The following is a 26,685-nucleotide window of genomic DNA, read 5'->3' as shown; positions in this document are numbered from 1 at the left end:
AGCGTCTCCTTTTTCCCTCCCACAAACACACACACTATGATCTACTTTGGCACCAGTGTTTATTTCATGGGAAAGGGCTTGGAGGCCTGGGTCTGTCCAGTGGGTTCCTTGGGCCTCCAGCTTCTCACTTGGCCTTTGGATTACGGAACTTTCGTCCAGCAAAGACAGCTTTGTCCCCAAGAGCCTCCTCAATCCTATAACACAAAAGTCAGAGCTGCCACCTTCCCACCTAGTAGACCCCAGCTCCCCAATGTCCAGGCCACTGTCCCAGCTGTACCTCATGAGTTGGTTGTATTTGGCCAGACGTTCTGAGCGGCAAGGGGCACCAGTCTTGATCTGGGATAGCAAGTAGGATTTGGAAGGTTGGGTGAGGTTGGAGAGGTTAAGCTTGGCCCCAAGGGAACAGCCTATGGTAGCATGCAATTCAGGGGCAGGCAGAGAACCCCAAGAACACTTGGTCAAATCCTGAGTACCTGTCCTGTGCAGAGGCCCACCACGAGATCAGCAATGAATGTGTCTTCAGTCTCCCCAGAGCGGTGGCTCACCATTACCCCCCAGCCGTTAGACTGAGCCAGTTTGCAGCTGAATAGAGGAGGATATTTAGTGAGGTCTTGTGTGACCTCCTCAGTGGGAAAGCTAGGGGCTATGTAGGGCTTTTCCCTTCTGCTTTTGGTAGTGGGCATGTTGCAGAGAAGACAGCGACTAAGTTCTTTGGGAAGTAGGAGAGAAGAGATTTCTGGTCTTGACTAGGGCTCCTGAGATGCTCCTAGAGAGAACAGAACTTTGGAGACAAGAATGGATAGGCTGGGGAGGAAGAACAAGGCAGGGCCAGAGCAGTAAAGTGGGTCAAGCCAACTGTTAGTTAAAGCCTTGAAGACAAGAAGATATGGGTGAAGCTGGGTGGGTAATGGCACACGCCTGTAATTCTAGTGGCCCAGGAAGTTGAGGCAGGAGGATCACAAGCTCAAGCCGGCCTCAAAATAAAAAATTAAAAGGGCTGGATTTGTCGCTCAATGGTTAAGCATTCCTGAGTTCAATCCCCAGAATAAAATTAAAAAGAAGGTATAGGTGAGGCGAGGATGTAGCTCAGTGGTAGAGCACTTGCCTAGCATGTGCAAGGCCCTGGGTTCCATCACCAGTACCACAAAAATAAAAGAAAAAGAAAATGGTGTGGGTGGGTCAGGTGCTAGGGAAAGGTAGACTTGGATTAATGGTCAAGACTTGATAGAGTGGGCCGAGCTAGGGCAGAGGGTGGCCATGGTGAGCCCCAGAGTCAGGAGGCACTTACGCCTGGATGGATTCAGTCACTGAGCCGATCTGGTTGACCTTCAGAAGTAGGCAGTTGCAGGCCTTCTTCTCAACGGCCTGGGCAATCCTCTTGGGGTTGGTGACCGTCAGGTCATCCCCCACGATCTGGATGTTCACCCCCGAGAGGAATGAGGTCCATGTGGCCCAGTCATCCTGGTCAAAGGGGTCCTCAATGGAGACCACTAGTGAGGGTAAAGGGCAGTCAGAGTTAGTCAGAATGCACCTCATGGGAAGATGACAGATAACAGAATCTAGATTGGGACTGACCTGAGGCTGAGGATTGGAAGGACCTGAGTCATGGCAAAGCAGGGCACTAATATCAGTGCATTAGACAATTGCAGGGGACTTGGGCAGACATGGGAACACCTTGAATTCCACTGAGATACATCCTCAGTCTTTTATAGTTTTTAAAATTTTGGGACAGGGTCTTGCTAAATTGCCCTTGAACTTGTTTTTTTTTTTTTTTTTTTCTTTTTGAGCATAAGAATAGGATCTATTCAAGTGAGAAGAAAAGAGACTGAGTTCCCACAGGACCCAACAGGGGTTGCCCTAGCCTTAAGCATTCAATCCTCTTGCCTCAACCTCCCAAGTAGCCAGGATTACAGGGATGCACACGGCGCCTGGCTCACCAGGATAGTTTTTGATGAAGCTCTTGTAAAGTTCTCCAAGCTTCTCCCCTGTGATGTGCCGGGCAGGATCATCAGGTGACTTGAAGTCAAGGTCATACTTCCCATTGCGATAGAATTCAGATGCCGCCACATCCATGCCAATCACCACCTTGTCTGGATAACCAGCTGCCTGAATGGCTGTCTTCAGCAGCTCCAGGGCTGGGAGGGAAGCAAGAGAAGACCTGAGATTCCAGTGCCCTTTGTCTCTGAACCCTTTCCTCCCCTTCCCCAGGAATCCAGGGGTTTTGTACCCCAGGGTGCTCAGCTCCTACCCTCATTGTTCTCCAGGATGTTGGGTGCGAAGCCGCCCTCGTCCCCCACATTGGTGGCATCTTTCCCATACTTGGACTTGATGACCCCCTTGAGGTGGTGGTAGACTTCGGCACCAATGCGCATGGCTTCCTTGAAGGAACTGGCTCCCACAGGCAGAATCATGAACTCCTGCATGGCCAGCTTGTTTCCAGCATGGGAGCCCCCATTGATCACATTGAAGGCCTGAGATGTGGAGAGGGTACTCAGACCTGGGGCATGAGGGATCAAGCTGGGCTGGGTACTCAAGATTGAACACTGGCTTCCCTACTTACTAGCTGAATGGTCTAAAATGAGTAATTTTCCTCCTCAGAGCCTTTTTTTTTTTGGTACTGGGGATTGAACTCAGGGGCACTCGACCACTGAGCCACAACCCCAGCCGCATGTTGTATTTTATTTAGAGACAGAGTTGCTTAGCACCTCGCTTTAGCTAAAGCTGGCTTTGAAATCCTGATCCTCCTGCCTCAGTCTCCCAAGCCCTTGGGATTATAGGCCTGTGCCACCATGCCCGGCATCAGAGCTGTTCCCCCTCCTTTCTAAAAAATGGGGATAACACTAATTTCCCTATAGGATATTTTTTTTTCTTTTTTGGTATTATTGGGGATTGAACCCAAGGCCTAGTGCATATTAGGCAAGTGCTCCACCAATGAGCCACATCCCCAGCCCTTTTTATTTCAGAGACGATGTCTTACTAAATTGACCAGGCCCTGATGATCCTCCTGCCTCAGCCACCCGTGTAGCAGGGATTATAGGTGTATGTCACCATGCCTGGCCCTGTAGGATCTTTTGCTAAAAATTAGAGAAACTGAATATAAAATTCTTAGTGTGTTTCTGGTATATAAGAGTGAACACTCTTTATTTCACCCCTCTTGGGACTGAAACTGGGCCTTGCACATGCTAGACAAATGCTCTATCACTGAGCTACATCCCCAGCTATTTTTACTTTTGAGACAGAGTCTCACTATGTTGACCAAACTGGCCCCAAACTTTTGATCCTCCTACCTCAGTCTCCTGAGTAGTTGGCTAAATAGCTGAAACTTTCATGGCACTGTTCTAAGAGCTTTACATAAATTAACTCAAAACCTAATTTACATGAATTCTCAAAACACCTCTATTAGCTGAGTACTACTATTACTTTCCACTTTATAGAGGAGGAAACTGAGGCATAGAGAGGTTAAATAATTTGCCTAAAATCACACAACTAATAAATATGCAAGGCCAGGTTTAGAACCCAGCAGTTCCTCTCTGGAATCCATACACTTACACAATCTTCCTAATAAGTAACAGTAAATGGTAACATTATTATTGAGATTAAATTCAAAGGATTTCCATTAAGAGGGCATTGGTTTAATAAGGACTTGAGAGATACAAAGAAAATGCCAAGTTCCTTGCCATGAAGAAGCTCTCTATCTAATGGGGGCTGGAGGAGCAAGGGTAAAATGAGGTCAGAGTTATGGAGCCTGGGATTGGAATGTGAAGGAACCAGGTTACACAGCCAGGAAAGGAAGCAGAGGGGCTTAGGGAATGTTTGGATTGTGGGAAAGGAGGGGCTAGAGCGTTAGCGCAGCTGAGGAGTTTGGATTTCAGGAAACCACTTCTTTGGAGCAGGATCCGAAAGGTAGATTTTCCAAAGGCTGCTTAAGTACCCCTCCTTGGGTGGGGGCAGTACTGACAACCTGGGATTTGGCAGTAGCTACCACACTCACAGGCACTGGGAGTATGAGGTCAGGGTTCCCTGCAAGATCTGCGATGTGTCGGTAAAGCGGGATGCCCTTCTCGGCTGCTCCAGCCTTACACACGGCCAAGGACACGCCCAGGATGGCATTGGCCCCAAATTTGGCTGAAAGGAAGAAAGTGGGAAAGAAGGATGAGAGCTTTCCCTGCAGGGTTTGGCATTATTTCCTTGAACATCCCCTTTGGTCACCCCAGAGAGAATCTAAAGCTCCAAACCACTGAGCATTTAAAGTTTGTTAACAGATCTCTCCCCAGTAGCCTGAAGGAGCTCTGAGAGTCCCCACCCCAGGGGGATGTGTCAGCTTCGCATCTGTCCACAACCAGCCCAGGCTTGGCAGAGGACAGACCTCAGGAAATGCCTGTGGAATGAATAAAAAAGCCATCCAGCTCTGGTGTACCCCAGAATATGGGATGCAGAAAGAGCCCAAGCCAGACCTCAGCCTCTGGGGTCTGTCTACCCATCTCACACCCCATTCCTTCCCCACCTCTGGCCTTTCACTCACACTTATTCTCAGTCCCATCCAGCTCAATCATAAATTTGTCAACTTTTTCTTGATCCACAACACTTAATTTCTGGAAAGACAGGTTTGAGGAGGAGAGGACAGAGGTCAGATTTTTCAGGAGTCAGTGTATGTGCAGAAGGAAGGACAAATGAAAATATTTGGGGGAGAGGAACTGCCTGGGTGAGGCTCAGGAGCACAGACAGGAGGGAAGGGGGAGCTGGCTTCAAAACTTGCCTTTTCCAGCAGAGCAGGACCCAGAGTCTTATTGATGTGCTCCACAGCCTTTAGTACTCCTAAAGGGCCGAAGAAGGAGGTTCAGATTTCTAAGTCAACCAGAGCGCTTCCCATGTACCCCATCTTCTTAAGGATTTTGGGTTCCAGTCCTCTATCCCTGTGTGCCCATGTCCTGAAAACACCCACACAGGTTCTTGCGTAGGCCTTAGCTTACCTTTCCCTAGATATCGTGATTTGTCTCCATCTCTCAGTTCCAGAGCTTCATAGATACCTGTGGAAGCTCCGCTGGGCACAGCTGCTCGGAATCGACCTGAGGCAAGAGGGATTGGAAGATCACAGAGTTCCACCCACCCTCTCACCCACCACAAAGGGCTGAGTTCTCCTCCCTGAGTCCAGGGAGAGGAGACATTGTGAGAGACTCCCTCTTCTCCCAGCTCCAGGGCCAAGTTGGAAAAAGAGGGCCTGGGGAAAAGTCTGGGGAGGGGGACCTCAGAGAAAGAACAGGTTGTAGTATGGAGCTGGGGGACAAAGGGCACATGCGGTTGGAATCTTCAGAAGCAAATCAATTCGATGGGCCTGTGTTACCCTTGGCAGTGTACAGGTCCACCTCCACCGTGGGGTTACCCCTGGAGTCCAGGATTTCCCGGGCAAAGATTTTCTGCATGGCCATAGCTGCACAACAAGAGGTGAGTGTGGACAGTTGATCCCTTGGGGAACCAGAAATCCCTTGCCCTTTAAGAGTCTTCCCCACCCCAAGAAGGCAGGTGCTGGAGCTAAAAATACCCCATAAAAAGGTCACAGACCAGAGAGACAGGCACAGCCCCCTCCCCCACTCAGAACAGCTCCTATTGCACCTTCCTATCCTAAGAATTCAGGGGCCTCTCTGCCTTGTAACTCCTCAGATTGCACCACTCCCTGAGCCCCCACCTCCCCCCAAAGCTGCACTTGCGCCTCTCCTTCCTTCTTCTTCTTAAGTAATCTGTTCCTAGTGAAACTGGAGTTTTCTTCTATTATTCTTATTTTTCTGCTCCTAAATCCTGGCAGGCCCCAAATTCTCTACCAGGCTCCAACTCTTAACCACGCTTCTCTATTCATCCCTACTCTCTTTACAGCTTCCTTTCTCCATATCCTTGGGTACTCCAGTGTTTGTGCATACTGCTTACTCTAGCCCCACCACTCTCTTTCAAGCTCTCCCCAGTCCCAAGAGAAATTTCCCCCACTTCTCTAAAGGGGAACCACCCGCATCTCCACACCCTGGAGCTGTAAGTTTCACCAGACCTGGGATGTCTTCCCTGGGGCTTTGGATGGAGCTCCAAGTTAGATGGCAGCTGGGACAGTGTCAGCTCACCCCCTCTCAGGCTGGGCATTTATCCCCTGCCACCCTGTCCCCCAGCCAGCCCCGCCTCTCTCACTCCATCCTCCCTCCTCCACACTGGGCTGGCAGCCAAGTGCCCACTACTGCCTAAAGCAGCCTTTGGCCCTCGGGACCTGCCCCCTTCCCAAAGATTAATGACTACCCTTCCCATTCTCTGTGTCCCCCAATAAAGTTCCTATTTTTAATTCCACCCCTTGAGAGGTGCAAAGGAGGGGATTCAGACTGGGGGGTCTCTCTCATCCCCAGGATTATATTCCCCTTTTGCAAAGGTTAAAGAGGAACTAGTGCCCTTTAGGAAAGGCCAGGGGTAACCTGAACCCTGCAGGGCTGGGGAGGGGGCCTGGACGAGGGGCTGCAGGATTGACATTCACAGGAGCTCAGCTCTTCAGCAGGACTCCGCCCACAGCAGGGGGAAGGGACTGGAGATGGTGGGCAAGGTCTTAAGTGGAAACCCCCCACTCACCCACAAGGCGAGAACGCCTCACCTTTTAGGGTCCTCTTAAGGCGCCACCCCATCCTAACTCTCTCCTGGCCAGCGAAGGCGGGGGGGGGGGGGGGGGGGGGGTAAGGAAGGAGGCCGGTAGACGAATTTAGACTGGCCCTGAGAGCTGGCCCAGCGCCCGACTGATAGTGCTGGGACAGCATTTGTTGTCCACTGCGGATCTTTTCGGCCAGGAACCCCTTTTCATATAGACTATGAGTGCTTCAACGCGCGGCCCCTGCCCATCAATGAATGGTGTTAAATCAGGAGTGAAAGAAATGAATGAACGGGAGAAGGGGATGGCTCTTTGTAAGCATCTGGACGCCTGGGGCCGGTCCTACTGACTGCTTGCAGCACTGCAGGAAGTTAGTCTCTGCACTTGGTAACTCCGCCTTGCCGGGTATCGGGGGAATGTGGGGTCTGCCCCAAGTTTTCCAGCAGCCCGGGCTGGTCGGCGGGCGCGAATCACTGGGCGCCTCACTCCAAGTGAGAGGCCACACCCGCCGGCGCCCGATCGGCTGGGGCCGGGTGACTCACTTCGGCAGCCCTCTCCCGAGCTCTCCTCCCTGCCCTGCCTGCCCCGCGGGGTCAGCCTCCCCGCCCCCACCCCAGGAACCTTACCTACCCCCCGTCTCCCATCTTGTCCCTCCCCGCTTATCTCGGGCCACTCCCTCCAGGATTTTTCCACCCTGGAGTGGAAGGTGCGCGGGTCAGAGTTCAGGAGATGGCAGGCGGGGAGGGCCGCCACGTGCCGGAGCGCGGCCCCGCCCGAGCCCGTCAGTGACTCAGCCACGCGGCTGTCGAGGAACACAAGTTCGGGGGTCGTCAGAATCCAGAGATTCGAGATGGATGCTAGGGGACCGCAGTCCGCCCTGAAAGACCAGAGAGAAACGGACCCTTGTCCCCCTCCGGAGGCGCGCCGAGTATCCTCGGCGCCCCTCCCCAAGGGACCGGAAGCGGCCAAGCCCCTCAGCAGCGAGGGTTTGGATGGGCTAAGTCGCCGAAGCCATCAGCATCTCCTTCACGTTTGGCGGCGAGCAACTGATCGCACACAAGTACTTTTTGGCATAAGTTTTATTGTAAAAGAATAACCCAATAAGCCCCAAGTAGAAGGGATTCTCGTCTTATTGAAAAAAGTTGCCAACCTTGGAACTTTAGTATTCTTCCGCTTCGAAAAATTAGTCCCTACCGTCTGGTCCCGAGGGCACCCGCACTCAGTGACCTAGGCAGAGACAGACCAAGGGGCATGGCCAGTGACCTGAACCGCTGGCTCAGGGACGGGCAGGGCTGGGACTTGGGGCGAGGCCCTGGGCTGAGCCGATCCAGGGAAGGGATAATCCCCTGGAGTGGGATGCTCTCGAATGAGACCAATCTGTGCTGGGGACAAGTGCCCCAGGTGGCCACCTTTAGCCCTTCTGAAAACGGCCTGGTATTTTGTCAAATTCCTTCTAGCTCGCATTGCTTAAATAAGTAATATTAAGAGTGGAGAGGTGGCAGCGCGCACGCCTACGCTCCCGCCCCTTCCGCCTGGCGGGAGACACGTACCCGGCCCGCCCGCCTTCCTTCCCAAGAAGGTCCCTATCCGTCTGGCCCGGCGCGCGCCCGCGCAGCCGGCCGCCAGCCCCAACCGCCCCACGCGCCATTCCTCCCTGCCCCGGCGCAGGCGCGGGCGCACGCGCCGCCGCCGCCCGCCGTTCCTTCCCTCCGGCGGAGGTGGGGGAAGGAGGAGTCGTTCTGTTTAACCCCGGGGGTTCCCCGAACTCTCTTTAATTTGCTCAATTTGCATTTTGCTAATTCTTCCTCCTTTCTCTTTTACGTTCTCTGGCTCACCCCTTTCCCCTATACCAAAGTCTGGTTTGTATTCAATGCCGACTGGGGCAAGACCTAATCTTATCCTTTCCCCCGCCACCCCCCACCCCCGGCCATTTTCATAGCTTTCCATCGAACTCTGCAAATTTTGCAATAGGGGGAGGGATTTTTAAAATTGCATTTGCAAAGTTCGGTATCTGGGCAGACGGGGGGGAGGGAGAGAATGGGGAGCAGGCCCCGCCCCTACCGCCCTTTGCAAATAAAAATCCAGAGGGGGGGGGGGAGGAGCAGGAAGTGGCGGTGCGAGGGCTGCTGCACAGCTAGCAGAGCCGCGGTCCGGACGGTAGCGCGTGCCCCGAGCTCTCCGCCTTCCCCCGCCCGCCAGTCCGAGGCAGCCCGAGCCCAGCCCGCGGCCCCAGCAGCATCGCCGAGAGCAGTCCTAGCAGCAGCGCCATGGCCGGGTGGAACGCCTACATCGACAACCTCATGGCGGACGGGACCTGTCAGGACGCGGCCATCGTGGGCTACAAGGACTCGCCCTCCGTCTGGGCCGCCGTCCCCGGGAAAACCTTCGTCAACATTACGGTACTGCGAGGCTTGCGCGGTTCGGGGCACTGACTGGCCTTGGATCCTGAGGAAGGGACTTGGGTGGGGGCGGGCGCGGTCTAGGAAGAGCAGCGAAAGGCCGTGACCGGGTGCCTTCCCTGGAAGCGGCGCGAATGGCGGCTGCACGTGAGCAGGTCCCTCAGTGCCCCCCAGTCCTACGCCCCTGGCGGCGGCGCCCATCCCTCCCGTTCGGCGCCCCGTTTTATGCGACGGGGCGTTACATCCGGGGCACACAGGGCGGGGAGGGGCGCGCAGCCCGGTGCGGCGGCCCACTTCCGCCTCTTATAGGGCGGGGCGGGCACGGGCTGCAATTTTAACTGGGGATTGTGATTGAGACGGGACTTGGAGCCCCCCTGACTTTTTGAGGCTGTGAACTCATGTCTCCTTCACCATTGTTTCCCATTATGCGGGTGGGAGACCCGGCGCATGGCCTTGGGCCCATGCTTGTCCTCCGTGGGTTCCTTGCCCCTCCCAATCCCGTTAGAGAGGGCGAGGCCGCCACACACACCCCCAATTCGGCATGTTGGCCTCAACCTTCCTATGAGGCCAATCCCGGAAGTCCCCTCGCCCTCCCTTCCCGCCATCCGGCGGGGCCTATGGCAGGGGAACTTTATGAGAAGTTCTGAGGCGGTATAAGTCAAGGAATAAGGGATGACTACTGCTGTTTCCACCATCACTACATCTTGGCCACACTGCCCGGAAGTGGGGAGGGGTAGCGGAAGTTCGAAAGGGGGGAAGGGGATTTCCGGGCGGGAGGGGACCGGATATAGGGGTTTGGGGTTTAAGGGGGAGGAGGAGAAAGGTTCCCTGGGGTATCTAGACCCGAGAATTGAGCTTGCCAGTTCTGTTTAACCACCCCCTTCAAAACTTTTCCTACTTCCTGGAAAGCCCCCAGGGTCTGCTTCCTCATCTTGAGACATAGATACCTGGATCTAAACTCTTAGGTTATTTGGAGACCCAGGCGTCCGGGTTCCTAACATCTGCAGAACCTTTGACCAAATAAGGGCAAAGTTGCTTTCTCTTGCTTTGCCCGCCCCTTCCCTTCCCCTCTCCGCTTCTGCTTTTCCTGAAGGAGAGTTCTGAGCATCCAAAGGTTCCCCACTTTCCTTACTGGCTTTTGGCCCCCTTATATTTCCTGAATTTACTTTCCATATGAAAACACTGAGATCTGCTTCTTAAGAGGAATATGTTATCCCTTCATCCCTGGTCCCATTTAGAGGGTTTGAGGATCATGCTCTTTTTCTGAAACAACTTTCCACAGTACTGAATTTCTGATTTCATTGACCAAGATATAGCTCCCAAAGCAGTAGGAGGAGGTAGGTTTCTAGAGAACAAAGTGAAGAACTTGGTGCATTATGTTCATGGGTGCTCGATTCCTCTTCTAGCCAGCTGAGGTTGGTGTCCTGGTTGGCAAAGACCGGTCAAGTTTTTTCGTGAATGGGCTGACACTTGGGGGCCAGAAATGTTCTGTGATCCGGGACTCACTGCTGCAGGATGGGGAATTTACCATGGATCTTCGTACCAAGAGCACCGGTGGAGCCCCCACCTTCAATGTCACTGTCACCATGACTGCCAAGAGTGAGTTTCTCTATTTTATCCTTCTTCTACATCTGAGATATACCTAATGTACCTCTTTCCATTCATCTTGGGGACTTTTTCTGTGTGACTTTGTTTTTAAGAGGGTCCAACCAGTGTTCTACTCCCTATCTGCTAGAAGCCTGGATAGTCCCTCTAGTTCCAGTTCTGTCTCAGTTCCTCATCTTATGAAGAAGTTGAACTGCATTGCCTTTTTTTTTCTTTCAGTACTGAGGATTGGACCCTGGGGTGCTTTACCACTCGGTTGCATCCCAAGTTCTCTTGACTTTGAGACAGTGTTGCTAAGTTGCCCAGGCTGGCCTCAAACTTGCAATCCTCCTGCCTCAGCCTCCCAAATTGCTGGGATCACAGGCATATGCCACTGCCACTGGCCCCTATATTACCTTTTTAGTTCTTTCTTGCCTTGAGCTTTTTTTAAAGTAGAAACTCGTTTTATTAGAGTAGGTAGATTGTTTGGATCCTAAGCCAGCATTTAGTTCTGATCTTTTCAGCTCTTCCTTAATCACTTCTGGCCTGAACACAGGAGTCTAGAGTCTGAGCTTTGACCCCTAAATTTTAGTTTGTTCCTCTCTAGCTTTTAAGCTTGATTTTTCTCCTTTGAAAAGCCCTATTGTTTCAGGTTGACTGACAGCCTGCCTGTGTGGGGGGGGTTGGGAGGGATGAGGTTGGGTTACAGCCCCCAGGGCTGGACAGCTGCTGAACAGCTGGCAGAGGGGGTGGAATTGTGACACCTGGGTCCTAGCCTCCTTTCTCTTTCCTCCAGCGCTAGTCCTGCTGATGGGTAAAGAAGGTGTCCACGGTGGTTTGATCAACAAGAAATGTTATGAAATGGCTTCCCACCTGCGGCGTGCCCAGTACTGACCTCTTCTGTCCCTTCCCTCACCACTCCCCACAGCTTTTGCACCCCCTCCTTCCCGTACACAGACACCATTTTTATTTTTTGGGCCATTACCCCATATCCCTTATTGCTGCCAAAACCACGGGCTGGGGCCGGGGCCGGGGCCGGGGCTGGATGGAAAGATACCTCCCCCTTACCCATACTCCTCCTGTGTGTGGTTGGAAAAATTTTTTTCTCATTTTTTTTGTGTTTTGGATTTTTTGTTCTTTTTTTTTTTTTTTTTTGGTTTTGTTTTTTTTTCTGAATAAAAAAGATTCTACTAACAAGATGCTGTATGATTTGAGGTTAGGTATCAGAAGAGGGGACAAGCAATGTGACCTGTCTACTTGGAACCTTGCTCAGGGTTGGGAACAGGATTGAGGCACTATTAAGTCCAGGTATTTGAGCTTTCTGCTCTTTATACCCCCATGTCCAGGCCTTTTTACCTGCCTCAGGTATCTGTCCAGGTGGCCTGCCTTCTCCACAGTGGTATTTTCAGGCCTAGGTCCTCAAGTGAATGCTAGTTGAATTGGTAGATAATGGAATAAAGCCATTCAGACCAGAGAATGGGTCCAAGCCTGCAGGGCAAGGCAAGGCCAGTTAGTTGAGTCATCCTCTTTTGTAGGTGGGGCTCCCCCTCTCTGAGTCACAGCAAATGCTTGTTGGGGCTGTCCCCATGACTACAGGTTAGTCTGTTCCAATGTTCCCCTGTCCCTTTATAGTAGAAAAAAGCATAAGAAATTAACCTGTGTGGGGGCTGTGGATGTAGATCAGTGATAAGAGTGCTTACCTAGCAAGCACAAAGCCCTGGATTCAATCCCTAGCACCTCAGGGTGGAAAAAAAAGATTAACCTGAGTGAAAATGACCTTCCCGTTTCTTAGTCCACAAAAACAATTTTATTAACCCGTGTGAAGATCCAAATCCCCTTTGACCCTCCCAAATATACAACCCCTCAGAAGGATGGGGCCATTTCCAGCCTAGGTTTCTCCCTTACCAGAATTTAGAAGACCGGAAGAAGAGGGCCTGTGCAAATAGGTCACCAGAAATGCCAAGTGTTGGGGGAGTATTAGACAAGTATGGCGGAGGAAGAAGAGGAGGAGGAAGGAGAAGGTGGGGGATCTGTTGAGGGTCCAGGAAAAACAAGGGGGGCTGGAGCTAGGGAGCCAAAAGAAGTAGGAAGAGTGGGGCTAGAACCCAGGAGTGGGGTCCGTTCTGAGGCAGGGTGGTCCCTTGGCTCCCCCTCCTCATCGCCTTCTTCATGCCGCTGAGTCTCTTCCTCATCCTCGTCCCCAGGACCCCGATGAACAGGCTGCTTGCAGATGGGGCAGGTCTTGCGGGTCTGAGTGAGCCAGGGGTCCACACAGCGGCTGTGATAGGCTATGGAGAGGAATGAGTTGAGGTACCCTACCTAGTGCCTTGGTGGTAGTGGTGGGGGCTTTGCACACAGGCAGTGAGGGCCTTACCATGGGCACAGGGGAGTACCCGAAGCTTGTCCCCATCTTCATATTCATCCAGGCAAATGGCACAGACATCATACTGGTCTCCTGAAGTAGAAAAAGGAATCTAGTCCTTAACTAAGCCATTCTGAACTGGGCTCACAAGAACTCTAGAAGGCCTGTGGTAGATCTAAGCCCTTCAAAAAAGTGTTCCCTGATTCTACAGACAGTGGAAGAGTTAAGCAGAATAAAGGCCAGGGTAGAACATGAAAGATTTTGGGTGGAGGGGACAAGCACAGAGAAGGGAAGTGGGTTTAGGGGGAGGTGATGTGAGGGTGGAGAGATGGAGTGGGAGGAGTAGAAACGGGCAGGACTTCTGCTATAGCCTTATATGGGCACTGAGGGCTCTAAGGCCTTAATACTCAACCCTACCAGTTTCTTCTGACTGAATCCTCACCACTTTACATTTTCTAACCTCACTTCCTCTTACTTGTTAAGGTGTGTCATTCCATGTTTCCACCTATTCCACCTTAGTCCTCTATGGTTTCCATTTCATGCTCTTACTTCCCTCTCCTGTCTTCATCATATTTGGGAGTAAAGAGGATAACATCTCAGGTTGACTCCTTCTTACTGCCATCTTTGTACCCCTTATCTACTGGTATCTAACTCCTTCAGAAACCAAGTAAGCTATGGGCAAGGCCCTTCCCTCCCCTATATCCTCACCCTTCTGATAGTCATGGGTAGGAATCTGTTTCAGTTGCTCTTTGGTAAGTCGATTCCGCTGGAGCCTTTTCCGGTGCTGGATGCAACGAACTATCTGGGGGAAAGGGGAGTGGATGGATCAGGCTAATGGAACAAACTGAACAGTCGGGGCTGGGGTTGTAGCTCAGTGGTAGAGAGCTTGCTAGCATATGGGAGGCACTGGGTTTGATCCTCAGCACCATATAAAAATAGGTAGGTATTATGTTCACCTACAACTAAAAAACAAAACAAACAAACAAAAAAAACAGCTATTCCTATCAGGTTCTGAGGTACTCACCATTAGTGCTCCCATGGCCAAAACCAGCAGTCCTACAATCCCAGTGAAAGGAATAAGGTAATAGCCCAAGGGGAAGCTATTATCTGGAACAAGAAGCACCTGAGCCCTGAGGAAAGGAAGATCAGTCTCAGAAGCAAGAAAAGCAAATGAACAAAGGATAGACTGGGAAACTGGCTCTGACTATACCCAAATTGGGGAAAGGAATGGGCAGGGGAGAAAGGACCTAAGGGTGAGTGGTTGGGGCAGTGAGACCTGGACTGGGCTCCAGGTTGGCATGGAACTGCTGAAGGAAGGAGGCACATGTCCTACCCTTTCTCGTAGACAAAGAGGGCACGCAGGTACTTGGCACTCCTCTCCCCAATAAACACAGATGGGATCCATATCTGCTGCTGGATTTCCTCTGCAGGGATCAGGGTGTTACACTGGGAACTCGACCTTCCACTCTAATAAATACTTTGGGAGCCTTGGCATTTGGTACTTTTGCCCCATCCCACCCAAAGGATTGGCTTCTTTTCCCTAAGCCTTCAGCCCTCCCACTATCTCTTCAGTCTGAGTTCTATTGAAAATTTAGTTCTCCACATTCTCCAAACTTACCACTATTCCACACCATGTTCAAAAGTTCATTGGAATTCACATTGTGTACCACAGCTGCACCATACCCAGCCTTCTGAGCATTTAGGACCTACGAAGACAAGGCAGAAGATAAGAAAGCATCATGGACCTTGCCATTTTTTCCTGGCTCTCTTGTTTTTTACCCTCAGCTTCCCAGCTCCCACTCCACATTCAGCAACCTTGAGGTCAAAGTTGCAGTCGAATCTTCGAAGCAGTGCAATAAAGACTGACCCGTTGACCGGGGCTGAGGGTGGTGGGGCAATGGGGCTGCAGGCATTTTCTGGGTGAGCCTCCACAAGGAACCCCTGGGACACAGAAGCAAAAACAGTTGGACTTCTCCCTAGGTTCTGCTTCCCACAGAGCCCCCAAGTAGATTGGCCCTGGCATGCTACATGTTCTCTCTCACTTCCTTCTCATCCCTGGGGTCTGAGCATCCCACCCAAGCCAGAAGCCTACATCTTTTTATCTTCCAAAAGATGCAATTAAAACAAATCACATCTCTTTTCTAGATCTCATTTTCCCCTCTCCCTTTCTTAAATGGGCTAGCCTGTACCCCATTCTGCAAACTAATTCAATTCGGCCTTCCAGTTTCCCACTAATTAAACTTTATGTACACATAACACATTTGCCTGCCTACAAATTTCCAATTATGCATTTCACACAACTCTACTGATATCTATTGCATAAGTTCTTGCAGTGTTGCCATGAAGTACCACAGAACTGCTTTCTCACCGTACCCTTAGGGTAACTTCTATTATCCTATTTTACCTTAAAATAAATTAAGCCTCAGATGATTAGCTTGTCCATGTCTATACAACCAATAGCTGGCTCCAGAGGTCCTATTGATAAGTGCCACTTCCTCCTGTTTTTCATCTTAGTCCACTTTCAGTCTCCCTCATAAGCTCGGAGTTCCATGGATGGGCACTCAGCCTTCAACCTCCAGATTCTGGATTCCACACCAGATGTATACATGAAATTAGTTCCTGACTCTTCCTACCTCCAGCTTCACCCAGGGCATGGTTCCTCAACCCCCACCCAGGACAAGATATGGGAATATAGAAAAATGGAAAGAAAGTCACCTGGAGTCCCTCCTGACTCAGAGTGGCCCCAAACAGAGCTGGGAGGTCTGCAAAGTCCATGCTGGCATTGTGCTCCGAAGTCTGTGGACAAAAAAGCCCATGTTCCTCAGCCTGCAATCTGTCCCCTCAGCGCCCTTCCCCCACCCGACCCTCGGACTCACCGCTCGAATGAGCCCCCGAATGGGGGTCGCTCCCCACAACACAGTAGCCACAACCACAGGAAGCGGGAAGGCCACAGAGTGCATGGCAGCGGGCGAAGAAAGGTTGAGGAAGTCGCGTCCTTGTAGAAGGGGCAGAGCGTATTTCTGCGCCCTCCTGACCCCTTTAGGATCCCAGGGGTCCAACCACCCCCAGGTCCCACTTCTCAGCTACATGGGGGCGCCAGGGAAAGAACCCCGACTCGGGGAGTGAGCTATCCAACTCGTTTAGTGGAGTTAAGGAAGACACAAAATGTATCCTTTTTTGGTATAGAGATAAAACGGATAAAGGGACCAAAGGTAAGCACAGGTGACAGAAACACTTCTAGAAGGGCGGGGGAGCTCAAGGAGGTGAGACTTCCGGCCAGGTGGGCCTTCTTCCTGTCCCTCGGAAAAGGGCTTCCGGTAAAGAAAGTCAGGCCGCTTCCAACACTGGATGCTCAAGATGAAGGACTTCCGGTCCTAAAAGGCCAGTTAAAGGAAAAGTTAGGGATGGAAAGAATGCCTGAGTAGATACAGGGAACACCAAATCCTAGAAGACGATCTAGTCGGTTCCTTTTAGTGCCCGTAATCCCCCCTTGTGTTGCCCTGTTTACAAACCTCTCATCCCTCGGGCAGCCGCCGACGTACCTGCAAGTCTCGCGAGAGTGACCACCCACCTCCGCCCCGCCACTGAAATCTTTCTCTATCGCGAGAGACCTCCGTACTCTGGCTAGCCTGACTCGCTCTCGCGAGACTTCCAAACAAATTCCTCTCCAGTTTCCCGCGATTCTAATTCGGTAAAAACTGAGCGTATAATCTGGTTTCCTAAAACAGCCACACCCCTTCCCGCACGCATCCCTCAAGCTCCCCCTTCATCGCCGCCTTACTCCCGGCCGCCTTTGCGCTGAACGTCTGCGCCAGCGCCGGCTTCCAGCTGGTGCTGGTGCTGGTGCTGGACCTGAGAGCCAGAGGGGCGTGCGCGCGCCCTCGCCCTGTTGCGCGCTCGGTGTCACCTTGGGCGCGAGCGGGGCCGCGCGCGCTCACGGGACCGGAGCTGAGGGCCATTCAGTGGCGATGGCGGCGACGGCGAGCCCCGGGGCCGGCGGGATGGACGGGAAGCCCCGTACCTCCCCTAAGTCCGTCAAGTTCCTGTTTGGGGGCCTGGCCGGGTAAGCTCAGGCCCCACGGATGGGAAAGGAGGAGGAAGGGACGGGCGCAAGGACTGGGCCCGGTTTCTCTCTGGGTCTTTTACAGTGAACTGAGCCACCACGGGGTCAGCGTGCTCACCAGTGGTTTATGAGGTCTTTTATGGGCTGCCAAGATCTTTTCACCCATTGCAGGACCCCTAATGGACTGCATGCGGGGTCATTGCACGACCTTTGCCAAGCCACCTGAGTTTCCTAGCTTACTGCTTGGCACTGTCTAGCTGAATGGGGTTCCAGGTCATTAAGTGATTCCCTGAAGGACTGCTTGGAGTCCCAGATCATGGATGTCCCCCTCCTCCCTTCCCTGGGTCGAACTGCATTTCGTCCCCTCATTGCTTGACTCCCATGGAGCTGCGTGGACCACTTTCATTGCATGGCTCCTGCTGGACACCTATAATTTCCAGACACATTGCTCTTACATGCCCAACATGTCCAACAGCCTCCTGAGTCCTTACTCACATGACAGGCCCTGACCTTCGTAACTTCTTTTTTTTTTTTTTTTTTTTTTTTTTTTTAGAACTTAGGCTGTCAGAGCCAAAGGCCATTCTAAAGCACTATTTTTTATTTTATTTTTTAGAAGAGAGAGAATTTTTAATATTTATTTTTTAGTTTTCAGCAGACACAACATCTTTGTATGTGGTGCTGAGGATCGAACCCGGGCCGCACGCACGCCAGGCGAGCGCGCTACCGCTTGAGCCACATCCCCAGCCCCCTTCGTAACTTCTTGCTACCAGGCTCCAGTAGGCATTAGTAGATCTGGAACTCCTGACCCTTAATTACACTCCTGCCTTCCCCCAGGATGGGAGCTACAGTTTTTGTTCAACCCCTGGACCTAGTGAAGAACCGGATGCAACTGAGCGGAGAAGGGGCCAAAACAAGAGAGTACAAAACCAGCTTCCATGCTCTCACCAGCATCCTGAAGGCAGAAGGGTTGAAGGGCATTTACACTGGGTACTGGCCTCAGATTGGGGAGAAGGGTATGGGTTGGCAGGTCTAAATCTTTTCCTGATGCGCTGACCCCTTTGCTCCTCAGTCTGTCAGCTGGTCTCCTGCGACAGGCCACCTACACCACTACTCGCCTTGGCATTTATACCGTCCTTTTTGAGCGCCTGACTGGGGCTGATGGTACACCCCCTGGTTTTCTGCTGAAGGCCCTGATTGGCATGACTGCAGGTGCAACTGGTGCCTTTGTGGGAACACCAGCTGAGGTGGCTCTTATCCGTATGACTGCTGATGGTCGGTGAGTTATAGGACTGAACCCAATTCAAGTCCCATTCTTGGAATCTGGAATGAAAGTACCAGTTTTTTAAACCCAGACCTAGAGCAGAATGTTTACTTACTCTTGCTCCCATTTTTTGCTCCTGTGGGCAGTGTGGACTGTCCTGATCTTGGGCTCTCCCTACTCTTTCTCCAGGCTTCCGGCTGATCAACGTCGTGGCTATAAAAACGTGTTTAATGCCCTGATTCGAATTGCCCGGGAAGAGGGAGTCCCCACACTGTGGCGGGTGAGGAAAGTCTCTGGAGACTTAGGGCTTGTAGGTTCTGGTCCCTAGTATTTCTGACTCTTCGTTCACTCTCCCACTTTCAGGGTTGTATTCCTACCATGGCTCGGGCTGTTGTTGTCAATGCTGCCCAGCTTGCCTCCTATTCCCAATCTAAGCAGTTCTTACTGGACTCAGGTAAGAACCAAATCTGGGCCCTTAACTCCCAGCCTGGCCAGATTGCTGCAAACTGACTATCACCTCCTGCTTTACTCTCCAGGCTACTTCTCTGACAATATCTTATGCCACTTTTGTGCCAGTATGATCAGTGGCCTTGTTACCACTGCCGCCTCTATGCCTGTGGACATTGTCAAGACCCGGTAAGTGTGCAGGCCTGGCTTGGATAGGTGTTGGAGGCCCCCCCTTTCTGTCTCTTATGCCCTTGCTTCTCTCCTCTGTTTCTCTCTCTCTCTCCCCACCCCCACAGTACTGGGGTTTTAACCCAGGGCCTCGTGCATGCTAGACAAGTGCTCTACCACTGAGTTACATCCCCCATCTCTGCTTCCTTTCTTTCAGGATCCAGAACATGAGAATGATTGATGGGAAGCCAGAATACAAGAATGGGCTGGTGAGAAAGCAGGGCTGGGGGCTTGAGTCATAGTATCAGATGCCCTGGGAGGGTTATGACAGTAGCTGGGTAGGGGACAGGGTCCCAAAGTCCACATCCTAGCTTTGTTACCCTGCGTGTCTGTCTGTCTGTCTGTCTAGGATGTGCTGATAAAGGTTGTTCGCTATGAGGGATTCTTCAGCCTATGGAAGGGCTTCACACCATACTATGCCCGCCTGGGTCCCCACACTGTCCTCACCTTCATCTTCTTGGAGCAGATGAACAAGGCCTACAAACGTCTCTTCCTCAGTGGCTGAGGGGGCAGGATACCTGGAGCCAATGTGCCGGGGCTCCCAGTCATCCATTGTTCTTACAGTCACTGCACCCCAGGGAGCCTGGACTCTGCTGCTCTGGGCCCCTCTATTTATTTCCCCTCCACAGTTTGGTTTCCTCCTTGTGTTAAAGGACTTTGATCTGTTCTTCCCTCTGCTCCAGTTTGCCCTGCTTGGTCTAATTCTTATGACCACTCTATCAGTGGCTGTTCCTTGGGGGAGCTGGAATTTCTAGATTTCCCTTAGGTATTAGTTTTAGGACACAGAGGACAGCAGAAAATCCCCTTTCTGTGGGGAAACCAAGGCAGAGCAGAGGAGACAGAAGAAACCAGAAGCTATCAAGATGGTGGAAAGGTCTGCAGTGGGAGGCTGTGGCCCTTCCTCCCCTCACTGAGGACTTGATTAATAAATTGGATTGATGACACCACCCCCAAATCTGGAGAGTTGTGGGGATGAACAGGGGAGGAGTCTGGACAAAGAATTTGATACCCTGGAGAACAGGAACTGGAGTTTTTAAGAAAAATTATTAAAGACAAGGCATCTGCTGGTTTTATGCAAATGCTGTGTAGGTCAGTTATGGTATAGTAGCATAGGGCAGAAACCCAAACTCCAGGCCTTGTATGTTGCTTCCCAGCTGCTTGCTCAGGAATGCAGCAGATGCACAAATCATCTCACATTAATCCCTAGGAAAAGCCTCTGGGATCTGGTGACTGCTTTTGTAGCCTCAAGAGGGAGGGGCTAAAAAATCATATTTTTGTGAATTGGGGTGAGGGCTGGGGGGCAGGGATTGCGGGGGTGGACAATAGAGCTGATCCAAAGTTTAAAAAGGATTTTGGCCAGAGACCAGCACTGGCTGAGGAGAGTGACTGCCTCATCCACTTAATTGAGAATTGTGGTTGCTAGGCCTTGCTTTCAAGGAGCCTACAAATCTCTTGGAACATAAAGGGGCATGGGAAGGTCATACTGGGAGGAGTGCTAGGCTGTGTGCCAGGCCTTGGGATGGGCAGACAGCAGGTGGGAGCTGTCCCCTTGGCAGAGCCTTGCCAATGGAACAAGAAATGAAACTCGGCATCCTGACACCTTCGCTGCTGCCTCCCTTCTTACCCACCATGCATACCGTGTCCTGGAGTATTATGGCTATTTTGAGACACTTAAAGACTGGATCTTGTCCTTAAGGCACTTCAAGTCCAGCAAGGAAATGACAGGAACCGGGTATAATAGTGTGCTGCTGCTTCTGTTATCCCAGCAGTTCCAGGGGCTGATGCAGGATTGCCAAGTTTGAGTTTAAAGCCAGCCTCAGCAACTTAGCGAGGTCCTGTCTCAATAAATAAATAAATAAAGCTGGGGATGTGGGCGATGTGGCCCGATGGTTAAGCACCCTCCCTACCAACTATTTCTGAGGCTGCAGTAGTAAGCAGATAACCCCTTTTGCCCTGAGGGTTGCAGGCTACCAGTGGCTAGGCTTCAGCAATGTCCCTCAACTCCAGGGCGACTTGACTATTCTGTTCTGGAGTTTCTGCTTGAGGTGGCTGGTGGGTGGCCACCCCTGCAGTAGAGGAAGTGCCAGCTGTGACTGAAGGTTTGTTGGATAAGTGGTTGGGACCAGGGCGGGGGAAGTTGAGACCTTGGGAATTATTGTAACAAGCCCCTCAACCACTTTGGTTCCAAAAGAAACTACATTTTTTTTTTATTCTACAAATAACGTACAATGATGGTCAAGAAGTATAAAACACTAAGCAGAGGGGGGATCCATATTTATGATACCCAGAGATAATCAGTGCTCTCATCTTGATATCACTTCACAAATTTTCTTCTATGTAAGGATGCCTGTAGGAGCCATGCAGTATTCTGTTTATCTGCTTTTCCTTAAATTTCCCCAAACTAACCATGTGGCCTGACAACACCCTATTAACCTAGGGAGCTTGGTTCTGTGACCCTCACAACTCCATCATCTCACTACCCCTCTTGATTTGTACAGTCTGGAGTTGAGTGTCTGGATATGAAGAGGAGGCTTCAAATAAAGGAACAGTAATTAAGTCCTCCCTGTGATGCTGTGGGCCTTACCCTCAGCCAAATTCCAATAGGAGAGACCATCAGACACTCAAGGTCCCCTGAACCACCCACCTTCAGAGGCTGTGGCCAGCATACCTAATGCTCACTGTTCCCAATAAGTCCTGACCACGACCCTGACTCAAGGCTGAGGGCCGCCGTCCTGATATCAGAGGCCCTATGCGACCATTAGCCCGTACCCACAGAAAGAGGCTAGAACGGAAAGTGGGGAGTGATCCTTGAAGGAAAAGCAGCCAGGCCCGAGGCACAGTCACTTGCCTTCCCCTCTGCACCTCCAGATATGTGGTTTCTATGGCTGTGGCCAGGGCAGCAGACTGGTCAGAGTCCAGGGCATGTGGTTTCATATGCCAGACCCAGGTCAGCAGTAGGATAAGGACCACAGAGGCAATCAGGAGCCAGAGGAGACCCAAGATGTAGAAGCCCAAGGGGAGAAAGCAGCAAATGTCAGGGTTGAGAAAAGGGTAATTTCTGGCGCTATCAAAATTCCCTTGAGCTGCTAAGACCATTTCAGATTCAGGAGAGATTATGAGGGAGCCTGAATTAGTAGGGAATGAGGTGTATTCTGTGGTGGTCAAGATTGTGGTGGGCTCTGCAGTGATTGAGGTTGGGGGTACTGACATGGTTAGGGTTATGGTAGCCTCTGGGGAAGTCAAGGCTGTGGTAGGCTCTGGAGAGGTCAGGGCTGTAGTGGCCACTGGGGAAGTCAGGGTTGTGGTGGCCTCCAGGGAGGTCAGGGCTGTGATAGGCTCTGGGGTGATTGAGATTGGGGGTATTGACATAATTAGGGTTGTGGTGGTCTCCGGGGAGGTCAAGTCTGTGGTAGGCTGTGGGGAGGTCAGGGCTGTGGTGGGCTCTGTGGAGGTCAGGATTGTGGTGACCTCCAGGGAGGTCTGGGTTGTGGTGGGCTCTGGGGTAGTTGGGGATTCTGGCTTGATTGAGTTTGGTGTGGTCAGGGTTGTGATGGGTTCACTAGTAGGGTTTAGACTTTTGGATAATGTGGTAGATTCTATGGCTGTTGGGAATGTGGAGGAATCTGGGATCTGTCTGTTTTGGAATATGGTCTGTCTCTTGGTGAATTCTTCAGTTAGAGGCAAAGAGGGCATTTGAGTCAGAGAAGCGGTAGATTTGGAGTAGAGTAGGTCCCAGTGGGTTGTATGGGCTTTGGTGTTGGTAGAGAATTTGGCCATGGTCCTTGTGGTTTCTACCATGTCAGTGTCATAATAGTCATCATACTCATCCACATCACCAATAGGGGGGCAATTTTCCCCTGCATAGCTATAGATAGGTATTTTGTTCAAATTGCTACATTGCACACTGGTCACATTGGAGGTCATAGCTTTGACATCCATACCCTCCTTCCATACGTAGACGTTGTTTGGGTTTTTCTCCAGCCAGTGACGGAAATAGAGAATCTCACAGTCACAATACCAGATATTGCTATGGAGAAAAACAAAAGAAAGGAGGAGTTTCCCAAAGAAGCCCTTTGGTATCGTGTATAGCCAGTTTGCTTGGAGGTAGAGGGTGTCAAGCTCCTCCAACCCATTCAGGAGCCCTGGGGGTAGCTCACTGAGCTTATTGTTGGCAAGATTGAGCTTCTGTAGCTGGGTCGTGGTTTCCAGGAGCCCAGGGGGCAGAGTCTTCAGCTTGTTGTGTTGCAGGTAGAGTTCCTGAAGTTTGCTTAGGCCTTTCAGTGCACCAGGAGACAATGAGGCCAACTGGTTGAAGGAAACGTCCAGGGTAGTGAGTGCAGGCAGTGCCTGCCCTAGGAATGGCAGGCTTTTCAATTTATTGTGAGATATATCCAGTGTCTCCAGAAGTGGCAACATTCCATCTGTCTGCAGGCTGCTCAGCTGATTTGTATCCAGATACAGCTGAGTAAGTCGAGTGAGAGACACCAGGGATGCGGTGGAGAAGGTAACCAGGAGATTCTCATTCAGGTGAAGGATAGCTGTGTCTGCTGGCAAGTCTGCAGGCAGCACTGTCAGGTTCCGTTTTTCACAGTTCACTTCCAGTTGGCTGGCCGGTTTGGAGATGTCACAGATGGAATGGGAGTATAAGGGGCTTGGCAGCAGGAGCAACAAGAGGAGGAGAGGCATGGGGACCTGTAGACAATGGGAGTTTGAGTGAACATCCCACCAGCCTCTGGCATCATATACCCAGGTCCTGGACCTTCACACTTGTAGCTCCCAGAATCCCTTCCTGAAACCCAGTTTCCATACCTTCCACTCTCTTCTCCTAATCTTGCCCCTAAAGCCTAAACTACTAGCTTCATGTCCTTGGCTCTTACTCATTTGATAGACCCTCCTTCTCCCCAAACCCCAACTTACAGTCACACAGAAACACCTCCAAAGACAGAGAGCTTCTTCCAGGGTGTGACTCCGTCCTTCTGTCTTCCAGCTCCAGTGAGAGTCAGGCCAGGGGCAGGAAAGGGATGAGGATGGGGAGGAAATGCCAGACTGATAGGGTCTCCTGTGACCCAGGGAACAATCTCCCTTCTGAACACAAGTCCTTATCGCCTCCCTCCACAACTCCCCAAGCTCTTCTTTAGGATCTACTCTCTCCCTCTTTCATTCCATACCGGGAAGATCCGGGGTGGACTCTTCTAACCACTACCCTTGTCCAGCTTTTAAAAACCTCGCCAGATACCACTCTTTCCTTCCGTTCATAGCTACATGATTAGAGTTGTGTGACTTTTTTTTAGAGTTGCCTAATTTTAATTCTTTCCTTCCTCACCTCCCTCTGCCTTCTCTCTCCCCAAACTACTTCTCCCCCAACTTACTCCATTGACTTGGTTCTTGCTAAGGTCACTAGTGCCCTCCTTCCTCTACATTCATTGGAAACTTCTCCATTATAATTTTTTTTGAGACAGAATCTCAATGTTGTCCAGGATGACCTCAAACTTGTGATCCTCCTGCCTCAACCTCCCAGATTGCTGGGATTACAGGTGTGAGCTACTGTTCCTGGCTTCATTATGATCTTATTTGATTTTTGTAGCCTATATGCCCATGGCTACTCCATGCTTAGGACTCTCCATTGGCTTACATGCAAGTGATACCAATTTTCTTGGTTTTCCTCTTACCTACCTGGTTGGACCTTTTTGTTCTCTTTTGTGGATTCCTCCTCTTCTGCTCCTGAACAGTGAACCTATCCCCAGAATTTTTTCTTAGGCTCTTTTCATTTCTTATACTCCATAAGTAACTGGGGTCATCTTCATTAATTTCCTTGCCTGCAACCACCACCTCTACCTTCAGTGACTCTCAAATCTATATCTCTAGTCCAGACCCCTCATCTGAGATCCAAACATATATATATCTTAATGCCTTTTGGGCTTTCATTAATATACTGGGAATGTAATACCAGGGCGCTTTGCCACTGAGTTACATCCACATCCCTTTTAAATTTTTGAGACAGGGTCTCACTAAGATGCTGAGGGCCTTGTTAAATTGCTGAGGCTATACTTGAACTTGCAATCCTCCTGTCTCACATTCCTGAGTTGCTGGGATGACAGGCGTGTGCCACTGTGCCCAGTTTCCAATGCCTTTTGGACTTCTCTCCTTGGGTGTACCACAAGCACAAAAATAATATGTTCTAAATTGAGCTCATATCATCCAAAAAGCTTCTTCTATGTTGTTCAACCTGGCAAACGATACCAACATCCATTCATTCACCTAGCCATTCAATCAATTTTGAAAAACAAAATCCCTGATGCCCCATCCCCACTTCTTCCCTTCCTTAATCCTTATGTCCAACCTATCACCAATTCCTTCTGACCTATCTCTAGTCTCTTTCAAATCTACTCTCTATCCCCTCAACTCCAAAGCACTCTCTTCTCTCTAATTGCTTCCCTGCAGTAGCCTCCTACTTGGTCTCCCGATTTTTTAATTTCCCTTCTCTCCATTCTCCACCAGAGTGGTCTTTCTGAACTGCAATCTGCTCATCTCCTCCCATTGCTTAAAGTCACCAATGGCTCCTTATTGCTTTTAGGAGGAAATCTAAAGTCCCTTACATGACCTTCAGAATCCTGCAAGATCTGTACTTTGCCTACCTGTCTGGACTCATCTTTTACTACTTCTCTCTCTCTCTCTCTCTCTCTCTCTCTCTCTCTCTCTCTGTACTGGGGATTGACCCTACTTGTGCTTAACCACTGGACCACAACCCCAACCCTTTTTATTTGTGATTTAGAGACAGGGTCTTGCTAAATTGCTTAGGGCCTCACTAAGTTACCGAAGATGGCCTCAAACTTGCAATCCTCCTGCCTCAGCCTCCTAAATTGCTGGGATTACAGGCATGTACCACTGCACCTGGCTGTACACTCTCTCTTTTTTTTAATATCATTTTTTTAGTTGTCTATGGACCTTTATTTCATTTATTTAAATAAATAAATGTGGTGCTGAGAATCAAACCCAGTGTGATCCTCTTGCTCAGCCTCCTGAATTGCTGCACCACCATGCCCAGCTTCCCAATAATTTTGGGAAGTGCTCTACACATGCTAGGCAAGTACTCTACCACTGAGCCACAACCCAGCCCCCTGTACACTCTTTTGATTATTCTCTTTCCTGTGGGCCTGAACTTCCCCTTACTCTTTACCCCCTTCTGCCTAAGTCTTATTTTTTCAAAAGTTTCCACTTAGAATTTTTTCCTTTGGAAAGTATTCTCTGATTTCCCAAGACCAGGTTAGGTGTCTGTTTCAAAGAGCCAGTACCAAGTCTGCTGGGCCACTGACACTTCTAAGAAATACCTTATTGACTGGTTCCCAGAAGGAATTCCATGCAAAAACCACATGAATTTGCCCCCTATTTGCTTACCACTGGTTACTGGACAAGGAGTAGGCACTTAAGCAAGATTCAATTCATTCATAGATTTACTATTTATATAGTTTTTCAACTGCAAAAATTATTGGGAAGCTGGGTGTGGTAGTGCAGCAACTCGGGAGGTTGAGCAGGAGGATCACAAGTTCAAGGCCAGCCTCAGCAAGTTAGTGATGCCCTAAACAATTTAGCAAGACCCTGTCTCAAAATATAAAAAGGGCTAAGAATATAGCTCAGTGGTTAAGTGCCCGTGGGTTCAGTCCCTGGTACCCTGCCAAAAAAAGTTTGGAAATGTGGAGAAAATGATGCAGTTAATATCAGGTTAGTATCAGGAAG

The 26,685-nt window shown here is 50.6% G+C and overlaps 5 protein-coding genes across 7 annotated transcripts; 2 read left to right on the top strand and 3 right to left on the bottom strand.

Moving 5' to 3' along the window:
• Window positions 1-42: 42 nt before the first annotated feature.
• Eno3 (enolase 3) lies at window positions 43-6,145 on the bottom strand. Its single transcript, XM_046425043.1, has 12 exons — window positions 6,035-6,145; window positions 5,342-5,428; window positions 4,971-5,066; window positions 4,757-4,815; window positions 4,523-4,592; window positions 3,992-4,125; window positions 2,249-2,471; window positions 1,938-2,135; window positions 1,289-1,490; window positions 474-582; window positions 278-336; window positions 43-194 (listed from the first exon to the last, which is right to left on the bottom strand). The coding sequence occupies exons 2-12, from the start codon at window positions 5,424-5,426 to the stop codon at window positions 125-127; spliced, it is 1,305 nt and encodes a 434-aa protein (XP_046280999.1). The 5' UTR covers window positions 5,427-5,428; window positions 6,035-6,145; the 3' UTR covers window positions 43-124.
• A 2,560-nt stretch (window positions 6,146-8,705) lies between these two features.
• Pfn1 (profilin 1) lies at window positions 8,706-11,702 on the top strand. Its single transcript, XM_046425017.2, has 3 exons — window positions 8,706-9,006; window positions 10,413-10,605; window positions 11,387-11,702. The coding sequence occupies exons 1-3, from the start codon at window positions 8,875-8,877 to the stop codon at window positions 11,482-11,484; spliced, it is 423 nt and encodes a 140-aa protein (XP_046280973.1). The 5' UTR covers window positions 8,706-8,874; the 3' UTR covers window positions 11,485-11,702.
• A 672-nt stretch (window positions 11,703-12,374) lies between these two features.
• On the bottom strand, window positions 12,375-16,852 carry Rnf167 (ring finger protein 167). Of its 3 annotated transcripts, none has more exons than XM_046425014.2 (10): window positions 16,734-16,852; window positions 15,829-16,326; window positions 15,668-15,748; window positions 14,768-14,893; window positions 14,571-14,658; window positions 14,286-14,376; window positions 13,977-14,082; window positions 13,661-13,754; window positions 12,965-13,045; window positions 12,375-12,878 (listed from the first exon to the last, which is right to left on the bottom strand). In XM_046425014.2, the coding sequence occupies exons 2-10, from the start codon at window positions 15,910-15,912 to the stop codon at window positions 12,568-12,570; spliced, it is 1,062 nt and encodes a 353-aa protein (XP_046280970.1). In that variant the 5' UTR covers window positions 15,913-16,326; window positions 16,734-16,852; the 3' UTR covers window positions 12,375-12,567. The 3 variants fall into 3 exon arrangements, with proteins under 3 accessions (XP_046280970.1, XP_046280969.1, XP_046280971.1); XM_046425013.1 differs by lacking the exon at window positions 16,734-16,852 and adding an exon at window positions 16,465-16,595; XM_046425015.2 differs by lacking the exon at window positions 16,734-16,852 and adding an exon at window positions 16,495-16,518.
• A 30-nt stretch (window positions 16,853-16,882) lies between these two features.
• Slc25a11 (solute carrier family 25 member 11) lies at window positions 16,883-19,898 on the top strand. The gene is made up of 8 exons (XM_046425016.2): window positions 16,883-17,015; window positions 17,850-18,002; window positions 18,085-18,291; window positions 18,466-18,556; window positions 18,640-18,730; window positions 18,813-18,912; window positions 19,109-19,160; window positions 19,301-19,898. Exons 1-8 carry the CDS (start codon window positions 16,921-16,923, stop codon window positions 19,454-19,456), a joined length of 945 nt encoding a protein of 314 aa, XP_046280972.1. The 5' UTR covers window positions 16,883-16,920; the 3' UTR covers window positions 19,457-19,898.
• A 1,295-nt stretch (window positions 19,899-21,193) lies between these two features.
• Window positions 21,194-23,637, bottom strand: Gp1ba (glycoprotein Ib platelet subunit alpha). The gene has a single exon (XM_046424959.1). The coding sequence runs from the start codon at window positions 23,635-23,637 to the stop codon at window positions 21,598-21,600; it is 2,040 nt and encodes a 679-aa protein (XP_046280915.1). The 3' UTR covers window positions 21,194-21,597.
• Between the last annotated feature and the right edge of the window lie 3,048 nt (window positions 23,638-26,685).

The sequence above is a fragment of the Marmota monax genome, unplaced genomic scaffold (assembly GCF_021218885.2).
Source record: "Marmota monax isolate L192 unplaced genomic scaffold, Marmota_monax_Labrador192_F-V1.1 WCK01_AAM20220418_F8-fsc00218, whole genome shotgun sequence".
Lineage (NCBI taxonomy): Eukaryota > Metazoa > Chordata > Mammalia > Rodentia > Sciuridae > Marmota > Marmota monax.
Note: the sequence above shows the minus strand (reverse complement) of the source record. Positions and strands in the feature narration are given on the sequence as shown.